This window comes from Heptranchias perlo, chromosome 11 (genome assembly GCF_035084215.1).
Source record: "Heptranchias perlo isolate sHepPer1 chromosome 11, sHepPer1.hap1, whole genome shotgun sequence".
Lineage (NCBI taxonomy): Eukaryota > Metazoa > Chordata > Chondrichthyes > Hexanchiformes > Hexanchidae > Heptranchias > Heptranchias perlo.
Window position 1 is genome coordinate 76,841,908 of NC_090335.1, and position 16,136 is coordinate 76,858,043.

General features: G+C 50.8%; 1 protein-coding gene across 1 annotated transcript; it reads left to right on the forward strand.

Annotated features, from left to right (window-relative positions):
- Positions 1 to 5,372: 5,372 nt before the first annotated feature.
- On the forward strand, positions 5,373 to 15,650 carry pdxka (pyridoxal (pyridoxine, vitamin B6) kinase a). The gene is made up of 6 exons (XM_067992413.1): positions 5,373 to 5,681; positions 6,521 to 6,575; positions 13,056 to 13,160; positions 14,083 to 14,166; positions 15,294 to 15,340; positions 15,561 to 15,650. Exons 1-6 carry the CDS (start codon positions 5,589 to 5,591, stop codon positions 15,648 to 15,650), a joined length of 474 nt encoding a protein of 157 aa, XP_067848514.1. The 5' UTR covers positions 5,373 to 5,588.
- The last annotated feature ends 486 nt before the right edge of the window (positions 15,651 to 16,136 follow it).

The window sequence follows — 16,136 nt, forward strand, 5'->3', positions numbered from 1 at the left end:
CAAGTTTTTTTTTGGCAATGCATGGTGTGGTGTGATACTGAGTGACAGGGAGTGACACTGAGTGACTCAATGTGATACTGAGTGACTGGGAGTGATACTGAGTGACTCAATGTGATGCTGAGTGACTGGGAGTGATACTGAGTGACTTGATGTGATACTGAGTGACTGGGAGTGATACTGAGTGACTCAATGTGATACTGAGTGAGTGGGAGTGATACTGAGTGAGTGGGAGTGATACTGAGTGGGTGGGAGTGATACTGAGTGACTTGATGTGATACTGAGTGACTGGGAGTGTGACTGAGCGACTCGATGTGATACTGAGTGACTCGATGTGATACTGAGTGACTGGGAGTGATACCGAGTGACTCAATGTGATACTGAGTGAGTGGGAGTGACATTGAGTGACTGGGTGTGATACTGAGTGACTGGATGTGATACTGAGTGACTGGGTGTGATACTGAGTGACTCGATGTGACACTGAGTGACTGGGAGTGACACTGAGTGACGGAGTGATACTGAGTGACTGGGTGTGATTGAATGACTGGGAGTGATACTGAGTGAGAGTGACAGGGAGTGATACTGAGTGACTTGATGTGCTACTGAGTGACTGGGAGTGATGCTGAGTGACTGGGAGTGATGCTGAGTGAGTGGGAGTGACATTGAGTGACTGGGTGTGATACTGAGTGACTGGGTGTGATACTGAGTGACTGGGTGTGATACTGAGTGACTGGGTGTGATACTGAGTGACTGGGAGTGACACTGAGTGACTGGGAGTGATACTGAGTGACTGGGTGTGATTGAATGACTGGGAGTGATACTGAGTGAGAGTGACAGGGAGTGATACTGAGTGACTTGATGTGCTACTGAGTGACTGGGAGTGATGCTGAGTGACTGGGAGTGATGCTGAGTGACTGGGAGTGATGCTGAGTGACTGAGAGCGATACTGAGTGACTGGGAGCGATACTGAGTGACAGAGAGTGATACCGAGTGTCTCAATGTGACAATGAATGACTGGGAATGTGATACTGAGTGACTGGGAATGATACTGCGTGACTGGGAGTGATACCGAGTGCATCAATGTGACAATGAGTGACTGGGCGTGATACCGAGTGACTGGGCGTGATACCGAGTGACTGGGCGTGATATCGAGTGATTCAGAGTACAGTTCCTGAAAGTGGTGACTCTCACTGGGGTGCAGTTCCTCGGATTGTGTATGTGTTGTCCTGTGCATTGTGTGAGGGTTTGCATGTGGTCTGGGCACTGGGCAAGGGTTTGTGTTTGTATTGCCCTGTGCACTGGGTGAATGTTTGCATGTGTGTTGCCCTATCCACTGGCTGAGGGTTTGTGTGTGTGTTGCCCTGTGCAGTGGATGAGGGTTTGTGTGTGTGTTGCCCTCAGCACTGGGTGAGGGTTTGTGTATGTGTTGTCCTGTGCACTGGGTGAGTGTTTGCGTAGCTGTTGCCCTGTGTACTAGGTGAGGGTTTGCATGTGTGTAGCATTGTGCAGTGGGTGGGGGTTTGCGTATGTGTTGCCCTATGCGGTGAGTGTGGGTTTGCATTTGCCTGTGTGTTGCACTGCGCACTAGGTGTGCAGTGGTTGTGAGTTTGTGTGTGTGTTGGCACTGGGTGAGGGTTTGTGTTTGGTTATTGTTCTGTGCACCGAGTGAGGGTTTGCATGTGTTGCCCTGTGCACTGGGTGAGGTTTTGCATATCTGTTGTCCTATGTGGTGAGTGTGGGTTTGCGTGTATGTTGCCCTGTGCAGCGGGTGAGAGTTTGTGTTTTTGTTGTTCTGCGGTCTGGTTGAGGGTTTGCGTGTGTTGCTCTGTGTGCCTGGTAAAGGTTTGTGTTTGTGTTGCCCTGTGTGTCTGGTGAAGGTTTGTGTTTGTGTTGCCCTGGGCACTGGGTAAGTGTTTGCCGGTGTGTTGCCCAGTGCACTGGGTGAATGTTTCTGTGTGTGTCGCCCTCTGCACTGGGTGAAGGTTTGTGTTTGAGTTGTTCTGTGCACCGAATCATAGAATCATAGAGTGAACAGCACAGAAGGAGGCCATTTGGCCTGTCGAGCCCGTGCCGGCTCTCTGCAAGAGTAATCCAGCTAGTCCCACTCTTCCGCCCATTCCCTGTAGCCCTGCAATTTTTTTTCCTTCAAGTACTTATCCAATTCCCTTATAAAAGCCACGATTGAATCTACCTCTACCACCCTCTCAGGCAGTGCATTCCAGATCATAACCACTCGCTGCGTAAAAAATGAAATGTTTCCTCGTGTTCTCTTTTGCCGATCACAAATCTGTGTCCTCTGGTTCTCAACCCTTCTGCCAATGGGAACAGCTTCTTTCTATATCTCTGTCTAGATCCCTCATGATTTTGAACACTTCTATCAAATCTCCTCTCAACCTTCTCTGCTCAATGGAGAACAACCCCAGCTTCTCCAGTCTATCCACGTAACTGAAGTCCCTCATCCATGGAATCATTCTGGTAAATCTTTTCTGCACCCTCTCTAAGGCCTTCACATCCTTCCTAAAGTGCCGGGCCCAGAACTGGACACAAGACTCCAGTTGTGGTCGAACTAGTGTTTTATAAAGGTTCATCATAACCTCCTTGCTTTTGTACTCTATGCCTCTATTTATAAAGCCCAGGATCTCGTATGCTTTTTTAACCGCTTTCTCAACCTGCCCCGCCACCTTCAGCGATTTGTGTACATATACCCCCAGGTCTCTCTGTTCCTGCACCCCCTTTAGATTTGTACCATTCAGTTTATATTGCTTCTCCTCGTTCTTCCTACCAAAATGCATCACTTTGCACATTTCTGCATTAAATTTCATCTGCCACGTTTGTCCATTCCACCAGCCTGTCTCTGTCCTCTTGAAGTCTATCACTATCCTCCTCATTGTTCATGACACTTCCAAGTTTGTGTCATCTGCAAATTTTGAAATTGTACCCTGTACACCTCAGGCCAAGTCATTAATGTATATCAAGAAAAGCAGTAAGGTGAGGGTTTGGGTTTGTTTAGCCCTGTGCACTGGGTAAGGGTTTGCCTCTGTGGTGCCCTGTGCTCTGGGTGAGGTTTTGCGTATCTGTTGCCCTGTGCACTGGGTGAGGGTTTATGTGTGGTATTGTCCTGTGCACTGGTTGAGAGCTTGGGTGTGTTTAGCCCTGTGCAGTGAGTGTGGCTTTGCCTGCGTATTACCATGTGCACTGGGTGAATGTTTGCCTGTGTGTTGCCCTGTGCACTGGGTGAATGTTTGCCTGTGTGTTGTTCTGTGCACTGGGTGAGGGTTTGTGTGTGTGTTGTTCTGTGCACTGGGTGAGGGTTTGTGTGTGTGTTGTTCTGTGCACTGGGTGAGGGTTTGTGTGTGTGTTGTTCTGTGCACTGGGTGAGGGTTTGTGTGTGTGTTGCCCTGTGCACTGGGTGAGGGTTTGTGTGTGTTGTTCCGTGCACTGGGTGAGGGTTTGTGTGTGTTGTTCTGTGCACTGTGTGAGGGTTTGTGTGTGTGTTGTTCTGTGCACTGGGTGAGGGTTTGTGTGTGTGTTGCCCTGTGCACTGGGTGAGGGTTTGTGTGTGTTGTTCTGTGCACTGGGTGAGGGTTTGTGTGTGTGTTGCCCTGTGCACTGGGTGAGGGTTTGTGTGTGTGTTGTTCTGTGCACTGGGTGAGGGTTTGTGTGTGTTGTTCTGTGCACTGGGTGAGGGTTTGTGTGTGTGTTGTTCTGTGCACTGGGTGAGGGTTTGTGTGTGTTGTTCTGTGCACTGGGTGAGGGTTTGTGTGTGTTGTTCTGTGCACTGGGTGAGGGTTTGTGTGTGTGTTGTTCTGTGCACTGGGTGAGGGTTTGTGTGTGTTGCCCTGTGCACTGGTTGAGGGTTTGTGTGTGTTGTTCTGTGCACTGGGTGAGGGTTTGTGTGTGTGTTGTTCTGTGCACTTCGTGAGGGTTTGTGTGTGTTGCCCTGTGCACTGGGTGAGGGTTTGTGTGTGTTGTTCTGTGCACTGGGTGAGGGTTTGTGTGTGTTGCCCTGTGCACTGGGTGAGGGTTTGTGTGTGTTGCCCTGTGCACTGGGTGAGGGTTTGTGTGTGTTGTTCTGTGCACTGTGTGAGTGTTTGTGTGTGTTGTTCTGTGCACTGTGTGAGGGTTTGTGTGTGTGTTGTTCTGTGCACTGGGTGAGGGTTTGTGTGTGTGTTGTTCTGTGCACTGGGTGAGGGTTTGTGTGTGTGTTGCCCTGTGCACTGGGTGAGGGTTTGTGTGTGTGTTGCCCTGTGCACTGGGTGAGGATTTGTGTGTGTTGTTCTGTGCACTGGGTGAGGGTTTGTGTGTGTGTTGCCCTGTGCACTGGGTGAGGGTTTGTGTGTGTGTGTTGCCCTGTGCACTTTGTGAGGGTTTGTGTTTTTTTTTATTCGTTCACGGGATGTGGGCGTCGCTGGCGAGGCCGGCATTTATTGGCCATCCCTAATTGCCCTTGAGAAGGTGGTGGTGAGCCGCCTTCTTGAACCGCTGCAGTCCGTGTGGTGACGGTTCTCCCACAGTGTGTGTGTTGCCCTGTGCACTGGGTGAGGGTTTGTGTGTGTGTTGCCCTGTGCACTGGGTGAGGGTTACATAGAATGTACAGCACAGAAACAGGCCATTCGGCCCAACTAGTCCATGCCGGTGTTTATGCTCCACACGAGCCTCCTCCCTCCCCCTTCATCTCACCCTATCACCATACCCTCCTATTCCTTTCTCCCTCAGGTGTTTATCCAGCTTCCCCTTAAATGTATCGACACTATTCACCTCAACCACTCCTTGTGGGAGTGAGTTCCACATTCTCACTACTCTCTGGGTAAAGAGGTTTCTCCTGAATTCCCTATTGGATTTATTAGTGACTATTTTATATTTATGACCCCGAGTTCTGGTCTCCCCCTTCTCTGTGTCTCCCCAATCAAACCCTTCCATAACCTCAAAGACCCCCATCAGTCGCCCCTCAGCCTTCTCCTTGCCGCGGCCTGTTCAATGTCCCCGGTGAGGGGGGTGCAGCTCCTGTCTCCCCTTCCCCTGGTGTGGACTGGCCCGGCTCGCCGGCGTCAGTCTGGCTCTGACCTCACTGTTGCTAGGAGACGCGTTTGCCGGGGAGCTCGGTTGCCTGGTTACCGTGAGGCGCATAGGGGCCTTTCCCAACGCGTCATGCCCCAGTGAGGACCCCTCGCCGCTTCCGGTAGGAGCCTGGACCGCGCCTGAGTCCCGGAGCCGGCTTGGCGGCCGTAGAGCGGGGCCCGGCCACTGGCGCCCACCGGGGTCTCGCTGTCACAACAGGGGGAATTTTACCGGAGCCCCGGGGCCGCGATCCGTGCACCGAGACGGCGATTGAGCCGCAGCCGCTACCGGCACTGGGTGTCCGGCCGCTGCCTGCCGGTCCTAGCGCTGTCAGTCAGCCCGGGAGGGGGAGAGAGAGAGAGAGAGGCCGCGGCCCGGCTCAGCCCAGCCCGAGCGTCCAGGCTCCGGCTCAGCCCAGCCCGAGAGTCCAGGCCCCGGCTCCGGCCCAGCCCGAGAGAGTCCAGGCGGCGGGGTGTCGCGTCCCTGTCAGCCGCTCCCCGGGCCCCGCTCCCCGGGCCGGGCCTCTCCCCGCGATGCTGCCGGAGCCCGAGTGTCGGGTTCTCTCCATCCAGAGTCACGTTGTCCGCGGCTTCGTGGGAAACAAATCGGCCGCTTTCCCGCTGCAGGTCAGTCCGAGAGGGAGGGGGAGATCCATCGGTTCACAGTGACCCCCCTCAACCCCCCCACAACCCTCTCACCACCCACCCCCCCTCGCACCCCCCCACCCCCTATTACCCCCACCCTCTCTCACCCTCCCTCATCCCCCCCACCTTCTCCTCTTACCCTCACACCCCCTCTTACCCCCCTCATGTGCTCTCTCACCCACGGTCCCTCTCACCCCCCCCCACCCCCACTCTCACAACCCCCCCACCCCCACTCTCACAACCCCCCCACCCCCACTCTCACCCCCCCCACCCCCCCCTCTCACACACCCCCACCCCCCCCCTCTCACACACCCCCACCCCCCCTCTCACACACCCTCACCCCCCCTCTCACACACCCCCACCCCCCCTCTCACACACCCCCACCCCCCCCTCTCACACACCCCCACCCCCCCCCTCACACACCCCCACCCCCCCCCTCACACACCCCCACCCCCCCCTCACACACCCCCACCCCCCCCTCACACACCCCCACCCCCCCCCTCTCACAGACCCCACCCCCCCCTCTCACACCCCCCCACCCCCCCCTCTCACACAACCCCCCCCCACCCCCTATTACCCCCACCCTCTCTCACCCTCCCACCCCTTCCTTCTCACCCCTCTCACCCTCTCTCATCCCCCCCCCCCACCTTCTCCTCTTACCCTCACACCCCCTCTTACCCCCCTCATGTGCTCTCTCACCCACGGTCCCTCTCACCGCCCCACCCCCTCATCCCCAATCTCGCCCCCTCGTCGTTGCCCACACCACCACCCTCTCGTCCCCACCCGCTGATCTGCCTGTTTTTTGTTTGTATTTACCACAGGTGCTGGGATTTGAGGTGGATACCGTGAACTCAGTGCAGTTCTCCAACCACACGGGTAAGATTCAAATATCTACAGTCAGAAATTTTCTCAAAATTGTAATGTTTCCGCCGCTGTTCATCCCACAAATCCTTCACTGAGTTACTTTCCATCACCATTTGACCACTCTCCTCAAGGACCGACTCTCCCTGGGGCACGGGTGCCACGGGCACCGACTCTCCCTGGGGCATCTCTTCCAAGCGGCCAATCTGCATGACCCTGGGCAGGATAATTGCCTGTGGAGGTGATCACAGATGAGTTAGACCTTATCGTGTGCAGTAGTCACACAGCTCAGGGTCACTCGGCAATGATGTGGAGCAGGCTCTTTATCCGAATGCACGGAGTGTGCATAACAAGATAGATGAATTAGTTGCACAAGTAGAGATAAAAGGGTTTGATCTAATAGCCATTACAGAGACATGGTTACCAAGTGACCAAGGTTGGGAACTAAATACATGACGTTTAGAAAAGACGGGCAGAATGGAAAAGGAGGGGCTGTAGCCCTAATAATAAAGGATGAGATAAGGACAGTGGTGAGAAAGGATCTTGGTTCGGAGGATCAGGAGTAGAATCAGTCTGGGTGGAAATAAGAAATAACAAGGGGCAGAAAACACTGGTAGGGGTCCTCTAAAGGCCCCCTAATAGTAGCTATACCGTTGGATAGAGTATTAATCAAGAAATAATAGGAGCTTGTAACAAAGGTAATGCAGTAATCATGGGGGACTTTAATAGACTGGGCAAATCAAATTGGCAAAGGTAGTTTGGAGGACGAGTTCATGGAATGCATTCGAGACAGTTTCCTAGAACAATACGTCATGGAACCAACCAGGGAACAGGCTATTTTAGATCTTGTATTAAGTAATGAGACAGGGTTAATTAGTAATCTCACTGTAAGCGATCCTCTGGGAAAGAGTGATCATAATATGATAGAATTTCACATTGAGTTTGAGAGTGACATAGTTAAGTCAGAAACTAGAGTCTTAAACTTAAATAAGGCCAATTACATAGGGGCGAGTTGTCAAAGGTAGATTGGGAAATTAAATTAAAGGGTTTGACAGTTGAAAAGCAATGGCAAACATTTAAAGAAATATTTCAATATTCTCAACAAATATACATTCCATTGAGAAATAAAAACTCCACGGGAAAAGTGATCCACCTGTGGCTAACTAAAGAAGTTAAGGAGAGTATTAGATTAAAAGAAGAGACCTATAATGTTGCCAAGAAATGTAGTAAGACTGGGGATTGGGAGAGTTTCAGAAACCAACAAAGGATGACCAAAAAATTAATAAAAAGGGAGAAAATAGAATATGAAAGTAAACTAGCAAGAAATATAAAAACAGATTATAAGAGCTTCTACAAGTATGTGAAAAGGAAGAGAGTAGCAAAAGTAAATGTTGGTCCCTTAGAGGCTGAGACAGGAGAAATTATAATGGGGAATCAGGAAATGGCAGATGGGTTAAACAAATATTTTGTATCTGTCTTCACAGTAGAAGACACAAAAAGCATTTAAAAATAGTGGGGAACCAAGGGGTAAGTGAGAGTGAGGAACTTAAAGTAATCATTAACAGTAGAGAAAAAAGTACTTGAGAAACTAATGGGACTAAAAGCCAACAAATCCCCTGGACCTGATGGCCTACATCCCAGGGTTCTAAAAGAGGTGGCTGCGGAGATAGTGGATGCATTGGTTGTGATCTTCCAAAATTCCCGAGATTCTAGAATGGTTCCAGTGGATTGGAAGGTAGCAAATGTAACCCCGCTATTCAAGAAAGGAGGAAGAGAGAAAACAGGGAACTACAGACCAGTTAGCCTGATGTCAGTCGTCGGGAAATCACTGGAATCCATTATTAAGGAAGTGGTGACAGGGCACTTAGAAAATCATGATATGACTAGGCAGAGTCAACATGGTTTTATGAACAGGAAATCGTGTTTGACAAATTTATTAGTGTTTTTTAAGGATGTAACTAGCAGGGTAGATAAAGGGGAACCAGTGGATGCAGTATATTTGATTTTAAAAAGGCATTCGATAAGGTGCCACACAGAAGGTTGTTACACAAGATAAGGGCTCATGGGGTTGGGTGTAATATATTAGCATGGTTAGAGGATTGGTTAACGGACAGAAAACAGAGAGTAGGGATAAAAGGGTCATTCTCAGGTTGGCAGCCTGTAACAAGCGGGGTACCGTAAGGATCAGTGCTTGGGCCTCAGCTATTTACAATCTGTATTAACTTGGATGAAGGGACTGACTGTAATATATCCAAGTTTGCTGACGATACAAAGCTAGGTGGGAAAGTAAGCTGTGTGGAGGACACAAAGAGTCTGCAAAGGGATATAGACAGGTTAAGTGAGTGGGCAAGAAGGTGGCAGATGGAGTATAATGTGGGGAAATATGAGGTTATTCATTTTGGAAGGAAGAATAGAAAAACAGAATATTTTTTAAATGGTGAGAAACTATTAAATGTTGGTGTTCAGAGAGATTTGTGTGTCCTCGTACCAGCAACACAAAAAGTTAGCATGCAGGTACAGCAAGCAATTAGGAAGGCACCTGGAGTACTGTGTGCAGTTTTGGTTTCCTTACCTAAGGAAGGATGTACTTGCCTTAGAGGCGGTGCAACAAAGGTTCACTAGATTAATTCCTGGGATGAGAGGGTTGTCCTATGAGGAGAGATTGAGTAGAATGGGCCTGTACAGTCTGGAGTTTAGAAGAATGAGAGGTGATCTGATTGAAACATATAAGATTATGAGGGGGCTTGACAGGGTAGATGCTGAGAGGGTGTTTCCCCTAGCTGGAGAGTCTAGAACTAGGGGGCATAGTCTCAGGATAAGGGGTCGGCCATTTAAGACTGAGATGAGGAGGAATTTCTCCACTCAGAGTTGGGAATCTTTGGAATTCTCTACCCCAGAGGACTGTGGATGCTGAATTGTTGAATAAATTCAAGGCTGAGATTGATAGATTTTTGGATTCCAGGGGAATCAAGGGATTCGGGATCGGGCAGGAAAGTGGAGTTGAGGTCGAAGATCAGCCATGTCCTTATTGAATGGCGGAGCAGGCTCGAGGGGCCGTGTGGCCTACTCCTGCTCCTATCTCTTATGGTCTTAGGAGGACCAGCTGCTCATTGATTGGCTGAGGTCAGCACAGAGCAGGTTTGGCTTCTGCTACCTTATTGGTCAGAATGGCTCAGTCCCACACCGATTGGAGCCGTTACATAGGAACAGGAGGAGGCCATTCAGCCCCTCGAGCCTGTCCCGCCATTCAATGAGATCATGGCTGATCTGTGACCTAACTCCATATACCCGCCTTAGCCCCATATCCCTTAATATCTTTGGTTAACAAAAATCTATCAATCTCAGATTTAAAATTAGCAATTGAGCTAGAATCAATTGCCGTTTGTGGAAGAGAATTCTAAACTTCTCCCACCCTTTGTGTGTAGAAGTATTTCCTAACTTCACTCCTGAAAGTCCTGGCTCTAAGTTTTAAGCTATGTTCCCTAGTCCGAGACTCCCCAACCAGCGGAAAAGTTCCTCTCTATCTACCCTATCAGTTCCCTTTAATATCTTGAAAACTTCAATCAAATCATCCCCTAATCTTCTAAATTTCAGGGAATACAACCCTAGTTTGTGTAATCTCTCCTCGTAATTTAACTCTTGCAGCCCAGGCATCGTTCTTGTAAATCTACACTGCACTCCCTCCAAGGCCAATATATCCTTCCTAAGGTGTGGTGCCCAGAACTGAACACCGTACTTCAGGTGTGGTCTAACCAGGGCTTTGTATATCTGTGGCATAACTTCTACCCCCTTGTATTCTAGTCCTCTAGACATAAAGGCCAGCATTCCATTAGTCTTTTTGATTATTTTCTGTACCTGTACATGATGTTTTAATGATCTATGTACATGGACCCCTAGGTCTCTTTGGACCTCCACTGTTTTGAGCTTTTCACCATTTAGAAAGTACTCTGATCTATCCAAAGTGGATGATCTCACACTTGACTACGTTGAAATTAATTTGCCACATGTTTGCCCATTCACTTAATCTATTAATAACTCTCTGTAATTTTATGCTTCCATCTACACTGCTTACAATGCTGCCTATCTTTGTGTGATCAACAAACTTGGATATGTATCTCTCCAGTCCATCGTCTAAGTTGTTAATAAATACAGTGAATAATTGAGGCCCCATCACTGATCCCTGTGGGACACCACTAGTCACGTCCTGCCAATTTGAGTACCTGCCCATTATCCCTATTCTCACTCTCCTGCCACTCAACCAATTTCCTAACCAGGTCAACAACGTACTCTCAATTCTATGAGCTACAATGTCAGCTAACAGTCTCTAATGAGGGACTTTATCAAATGCCTTCTGGAAGTCCATATAAACAACATCCATTGACATTCCCCTGTCCACTACTTTAGTCACCTCTTCAAAAATTTCAATCAGCTTCGTCAGGCATGACCTGTCCTTTACAAATCCATGCTGGCTCTCGCTGATCAGCTGAAAATTTTCAAGGTGTTCAGTCACTGTCTTTAATTATAGACTCCAGTAATTTCTCGAAAACAGATGTTAGGCTAACTGGTCTATAATTCCCCGGTTTCCCTCTCTCTCCATTCTTAAATAGCGGAGTGACATGTGCAATTTTCCAATCTAGAGGGACAGTTCCTGAATCTAGAGAACTTTGAAAGATTATAGTTAGGGCATCTGCAATGTGCTCACCGACTTCCTTTAAAACCCTGGGATGGAAACCATCTGGTCCTGGGGATTTGTCACTCTTTAGTGCCATTATTTTCTTCATCACTGTTAATTTGCTTACATTATCATCTTCCTCTGCTGATACTGACGGAAAGTAATGATTTAACATGTCCGCCATTTCCTTATTTTCATTTACGATATCACCTTTGAGTTTTTAAGGGGCTCACATTGCTCTTGACCGCCCTCTCTTTCCTAATATAATTGTAAAACATTTTTCATACTCCCTTTTTGTAGCTCTTACTATCTGTTCTGTCACCCTTTGTTGTTCTTTGAAGATAACTTCCTGTTAAGACAATATGTGATCTCATGAGATCATGATATCGGAATCATCGCCACGTTGGCCATCCCATCTCCCATTAAGTTCCTGTCCCACCCTGGACCATCTGTTATTGCCAGATATAACTCTGATTTATCTAAGAAGAACTTGGCCTGGTGTTGGACCTCTCCAGCAGAGGGTAGAGGGTGTAACAAGCAGGTAAATACAGTTTACTGTTATCAACCGAGCCTTTGGACCACACTGGATAACTTCCTGTCCATCACACTCCGGATATCTCACACTGTCTGATGCAAATTTTAGTGTTGCATTTGCGCGGGAGTATAAAGAAATAAAAGCAGACTTTTGAATGTACAGATAAACAGAACCCAGTTCCTGAAAATACCGGCGCCACACCATCTGCAGCTTCTTAATTGACCTCTTTACTTTCAGCCAGTGTTTACTTAACAGCAGTTAGACCACAAGCAATGCCATGGGAGAGCTGCTAGTATTTTAAAACAGGGTGTCTGAGGTACATTTCCCCTCTGGTATGATGGTATAATCCGTCCAATGCAAATTCAGTGTTGCATGGAATGCTATAAAGAAACAAAGGCACTAATTTCTGAATGTGCAAACTACAGGGTAAATGCATGGTAATCTAGTCCTCTCCTATCACAACATCGCCAGATGTGACGTTAGCAATGCCAGTGTATCTCGAACAATGCATGTAGTGCACACCTTGACCATTTTACCTGTCCATGGCACACTTGGAGAAAGCATCATACAGTGACCTGCACCCAGTAACAGGACATATCTCACTGACACGGGTCAGAATGTCTGTAGCCTCTTTGACCCAGCGACAGCTGATAGATGTCCAAGTCAGGATGGTGTCTGACATCAAAATGGGGCCTGAATTGAGAGCGTAAGCTGCCCTGGTCCATCTGTCTGTACCTCCCCCTGACCCGTAGACTCGGTCCGTACTCCCCCACCCCACCCTCGCAGGGGGCAGTAAAGGAGCAAGAAAAGAGGTTCAGGAATGGCATCAGCTCTTTACACAGGACTCCGTAAATGTTCCCTAGACAGTACAATCGGTGGCCGGGGGTATCTGGGCAGAAAGGTGACTGACTCTTGTACCAGAGTAAACAGCAGCTGATTGTACTCCAGCCTTGGGGGCTGAATTTTAACATTATTAATGGCAAACTGGTGGCAGGTTTTGGCAACAGAACAAAAACCTGGACATTTGAATGAGGCGGCAAGTTGGAGTCGCGATTTGTTTTTACGGTTGGTTTTACCAGTTACTGGATCGGAATAGCTGCTGTCCAGACTCACCACCAACCCCCAACTGGTTCACATTCCACTCCCCACCCCCCCTCCCCTGCTCACTGTCTCTCACCACCCCCCCTGCCCTCTCAAGGTCTCTTTCTCCCCACCCCCCCCCCCCCACTTTGCTCATTGTCTCTCCACCCCTGTCCCGCTCACTGTCTCTCCTGTGTTTGTGATTCAGGGTATGAACACTGGAAGGGACAGACTATGACAGCAGCTGAACTCCAGACCCTGTATCAAGGGCTCAAACTGAATGATGTGACTCGCTATGATTATGTACTGACAGGTAGGTGTTGATTACAGGGATAACCTGCTGTGGTAGGTGTTGATGGAACTGTTTGATGGGACAGTGTAGAGGGAGCTTTACTCTGTATCTAACCCGTGCTGTACCCGCCCTGGGAGTGTTTGATGGGACAGTGTAGAGGGAGCTTTACTCTGTATCTAACCCATGCTGTACCCGCCCTGGGAGTGTTTGATGGGACAGTGTAGAGGGAGCTTTACTCTGGAGGATCTAACCCGTGCTGTACCCGCCCTGGGAGTGTTTGATGGGACAGTGTAGAGGGAGCTTTACTCTGTATCTAACCCGTGCTGTACCCGCCCTGGGAGTGTTTGATGGGACAGTGTAGAGGGAGCTTTACTCTGTATCTAACCTGTGCTGTACCTGCCCTGGGAGTGTTTGATGGGACAGTGTAGAGGGAGCTTTACTCTGTATCTAACCCGTGCTGTACCCGCCCTGGGAGTGTTTGATGGGACAGTGTAGAGGGAGCTTTACTCTGGATCTAACCCGTGCTGTACCCGCCCTGGGAGTGTTTGATGGGACAGTGTAGAGGGAGCTTTACTCTGTATCTAACCTGTGCTGTACCTGCCCTGGGAGTGTTTGATGGGACAGTGTAGAGGGAGCTTTACTCTGTATCTAACCCGTGCTGTACCTGCCCTGGGAGTGTTTGATGGGACAATGTAGAGGGAGCTTTACTCTGTATCTAACCCGTGCTGTACCTGCCCTGGGAGTGTTTGATGGGACAGTGTAGAGGGAGCTTTACTCTGTATCTAACCCGTGCTGTACCTGCCCTGGGAGTGTTTGATGGGACAGTGTAGAGGGAGCTTTACTCTGAGGGTAGGGGGGTGACGGGGGAGGGGTGGGGGAGCTGCGTTTTTCCCGGTTTGACGATTCCTTTACGTAAGTGAGTGACTCACTCTGTGTTTCTAAGGTTACACCAGAGACACTTCATTCCTGGAGAAAGTGATGGAAATTATTCAAGAGCTGAGGAGACAGAATCCCAAACTTGTTTACGGTGAGTGAAATAGTTTAAATACCGATTGGATTCTGTCCTTGAACACTGCTTGTGTTGATGATCAGTAACACGTAGCAGGGAGCTGCTTCAAAGTTGTTAATATAAAGTCTCGTCGGAGATTATTAGAACTTTCAAGCTTTGCTCTCCGGGCCTCTGACGTTGCCTGAGCTGATTGGGTTCGATTACTGCCTTGCAATTGGTGCCGTGTATCGGTGTGTTCTGAGTCTGGGCCAGTGTTTTGAATTGTTCATAACTATGTGAGAGGAAACAAGTTCTGTTAATCCACTCCTTAATAAGTTCCACTGTAAGGAGCTGGAGTCAGTGCCGTGTGTGTGATGGGAAATCCCCAATATTGGCAGATTGTACTATGAATAACAAGCGAGGTGGGAGGGGTAAGGCAGAGTTATGGGGGTAATGAGGAGAGTGGGGTGGGGTCGGCTGGAATATGGAGGGTGTGGGGGTTGGGGGCTGGAGCAGGGTCGGGGGCTGGGAGCAGGGTCGGGGGGCTGGAGCAGGGTCGGGGGGCTGGGAGCAGGGTCGGGGGGCTGGGAGCAGGGTCGGAGGGGCTGGGAGCAGGGTCGGGGGGCTGGGAGCAGGGTCGGGGGGCTGGGAGCAGGGTCGGGGGGCTGGGAGCAGGGTCGGGGGCTGGGAGCAGGGTCGGAGGGCTGGGAGCAGGGTCGGGGGCTGGGAGCAGGTCGGGGGGCTGGGAGCAGGGTCGGGGGGGGGCTGGGAGCAGGTTGTGGGGGGGGCGGGAGGCGGGTCGGGGGGCTGGGGTCGGGGTCGGGGCTGGGGTCGGGGTCGGGGCTGGGGTCCGGGGTCGGGGCTGGGGTCGGGGTCGGGAGCGGGGTCGGGGCTGGGGCGGGGCTGTGGGGTAGGGTCGGGTCGGGGTGGGGGTCTGACTCTGCCCCTCACTTGGATTGCCCCGGGTTTGTTTTGGGGGGAAGTGCCCTCCTGTCCCCTTTGGGCCATCACTGAAGGAGTCTCGCTGGGTTTGGCGATGAGTTCTGGGCTGGAGCTGGTTGTCACGGTGACGCTGAAGGAGCAGCAGTGGGAGATTCCTTGGGCGGTTTTGGGCGGTGATATTTACTGTAAAATGGGAGCTGATTTTTCACTTATTTGTGTTACAGTTTGTGACCCAGTGATGGGTGATAAAAGGAATGGGGACGGATATATGGTGAGCAGTCTCTTCTCTAACCTCTCCCCCTGCCCGTCTCTCTCCCTCTCCCTCTCCACCCTCTCCCTCTTTGTGCTCCCTATTTCTCTCTCTCTTTGTCCACCCTCTCTCTCTTTGTGCCTCCCTATTTCTCTCTCTCTTTGTCCACCCTCTCTCTCTTTTCCCCCAGCCCCTCCTGTCGGTGGATATTTTATTGCTGAATGTCCTGTTCCGTTTCTAGTACGTTCCAGAAGATCTCCTCCCAGTTTACAAGGAGAAAGTGGTCCCACTGGCTGATATCATCACTCCGAACCAGTACGAGGCAGAGTAAGTGTCATCGCCTGTCGCTCCTAGATTGGTACGCCCCCCCCATCCGCTCCGCACCACCCCCCCCCCTGCTCTCCCCTCCCGACCCCCCCCCTGCTCTCCCCTCCCGACCCCCCCCCTCCTGCTCTCCCCTCCCGACCCCCCCCCCCTGCTCTCCCCTCCCGACCCCCCCCCCTGCTCTCCCCTCCCGACCCCACACCCCCCTTGCTCCCCCCTCCCGACCCCACACCCCCCCTTGCTCCCCTCCCCCCTTGCTCCCCCTCCCCCCTTGCTCCCCTCCCCCCTTGCTCCCTCCCCCTTGCTCCCTCCCCCTTGCTCCCTCCCCCTTGCTCCCCTCCCCCTTGCTCCCCTCCCCCTTGCTCCCCCATCCCCCTTGCTCCCCCATCCCCCCTTGCTCCCCCATCCCCCTTGCTCCCCCATCCCCCCTTGCTCCCCCATCCCCCTTGCTCCCCCATCCCCCTTGCTCCCCCATCCCCCCTTGCTCCCCCAA

What these genes read in the sequence shown, in the direction of transcription:
- pdxka (XM_067992413.1), top strand. Translation starts at nt 5,589, where the DNA reads ATGCTGCCGGAGCCCGAGTGTCGGGTTCTCTCCATCCAGAGTCACGTT. An exon ending in CGGCCGCTTTCCCGCTGCAG is followed by an intron (nt 5,682 to 6,520) that starts GTCAGTCCGAGA and finishes TATTTACCACAG; the next exon opens with GTGCTGGGATTTGAGGTGGA. An exon ending in GAATCCCAAACTTGTTTACG is followed by an intron (nt 14,167 to 15,293) that starts GTGAGTGAAATA and finishes TTTGTGTTACAG; the next exon opens with TTTGTGACCCAGTGATGGGT.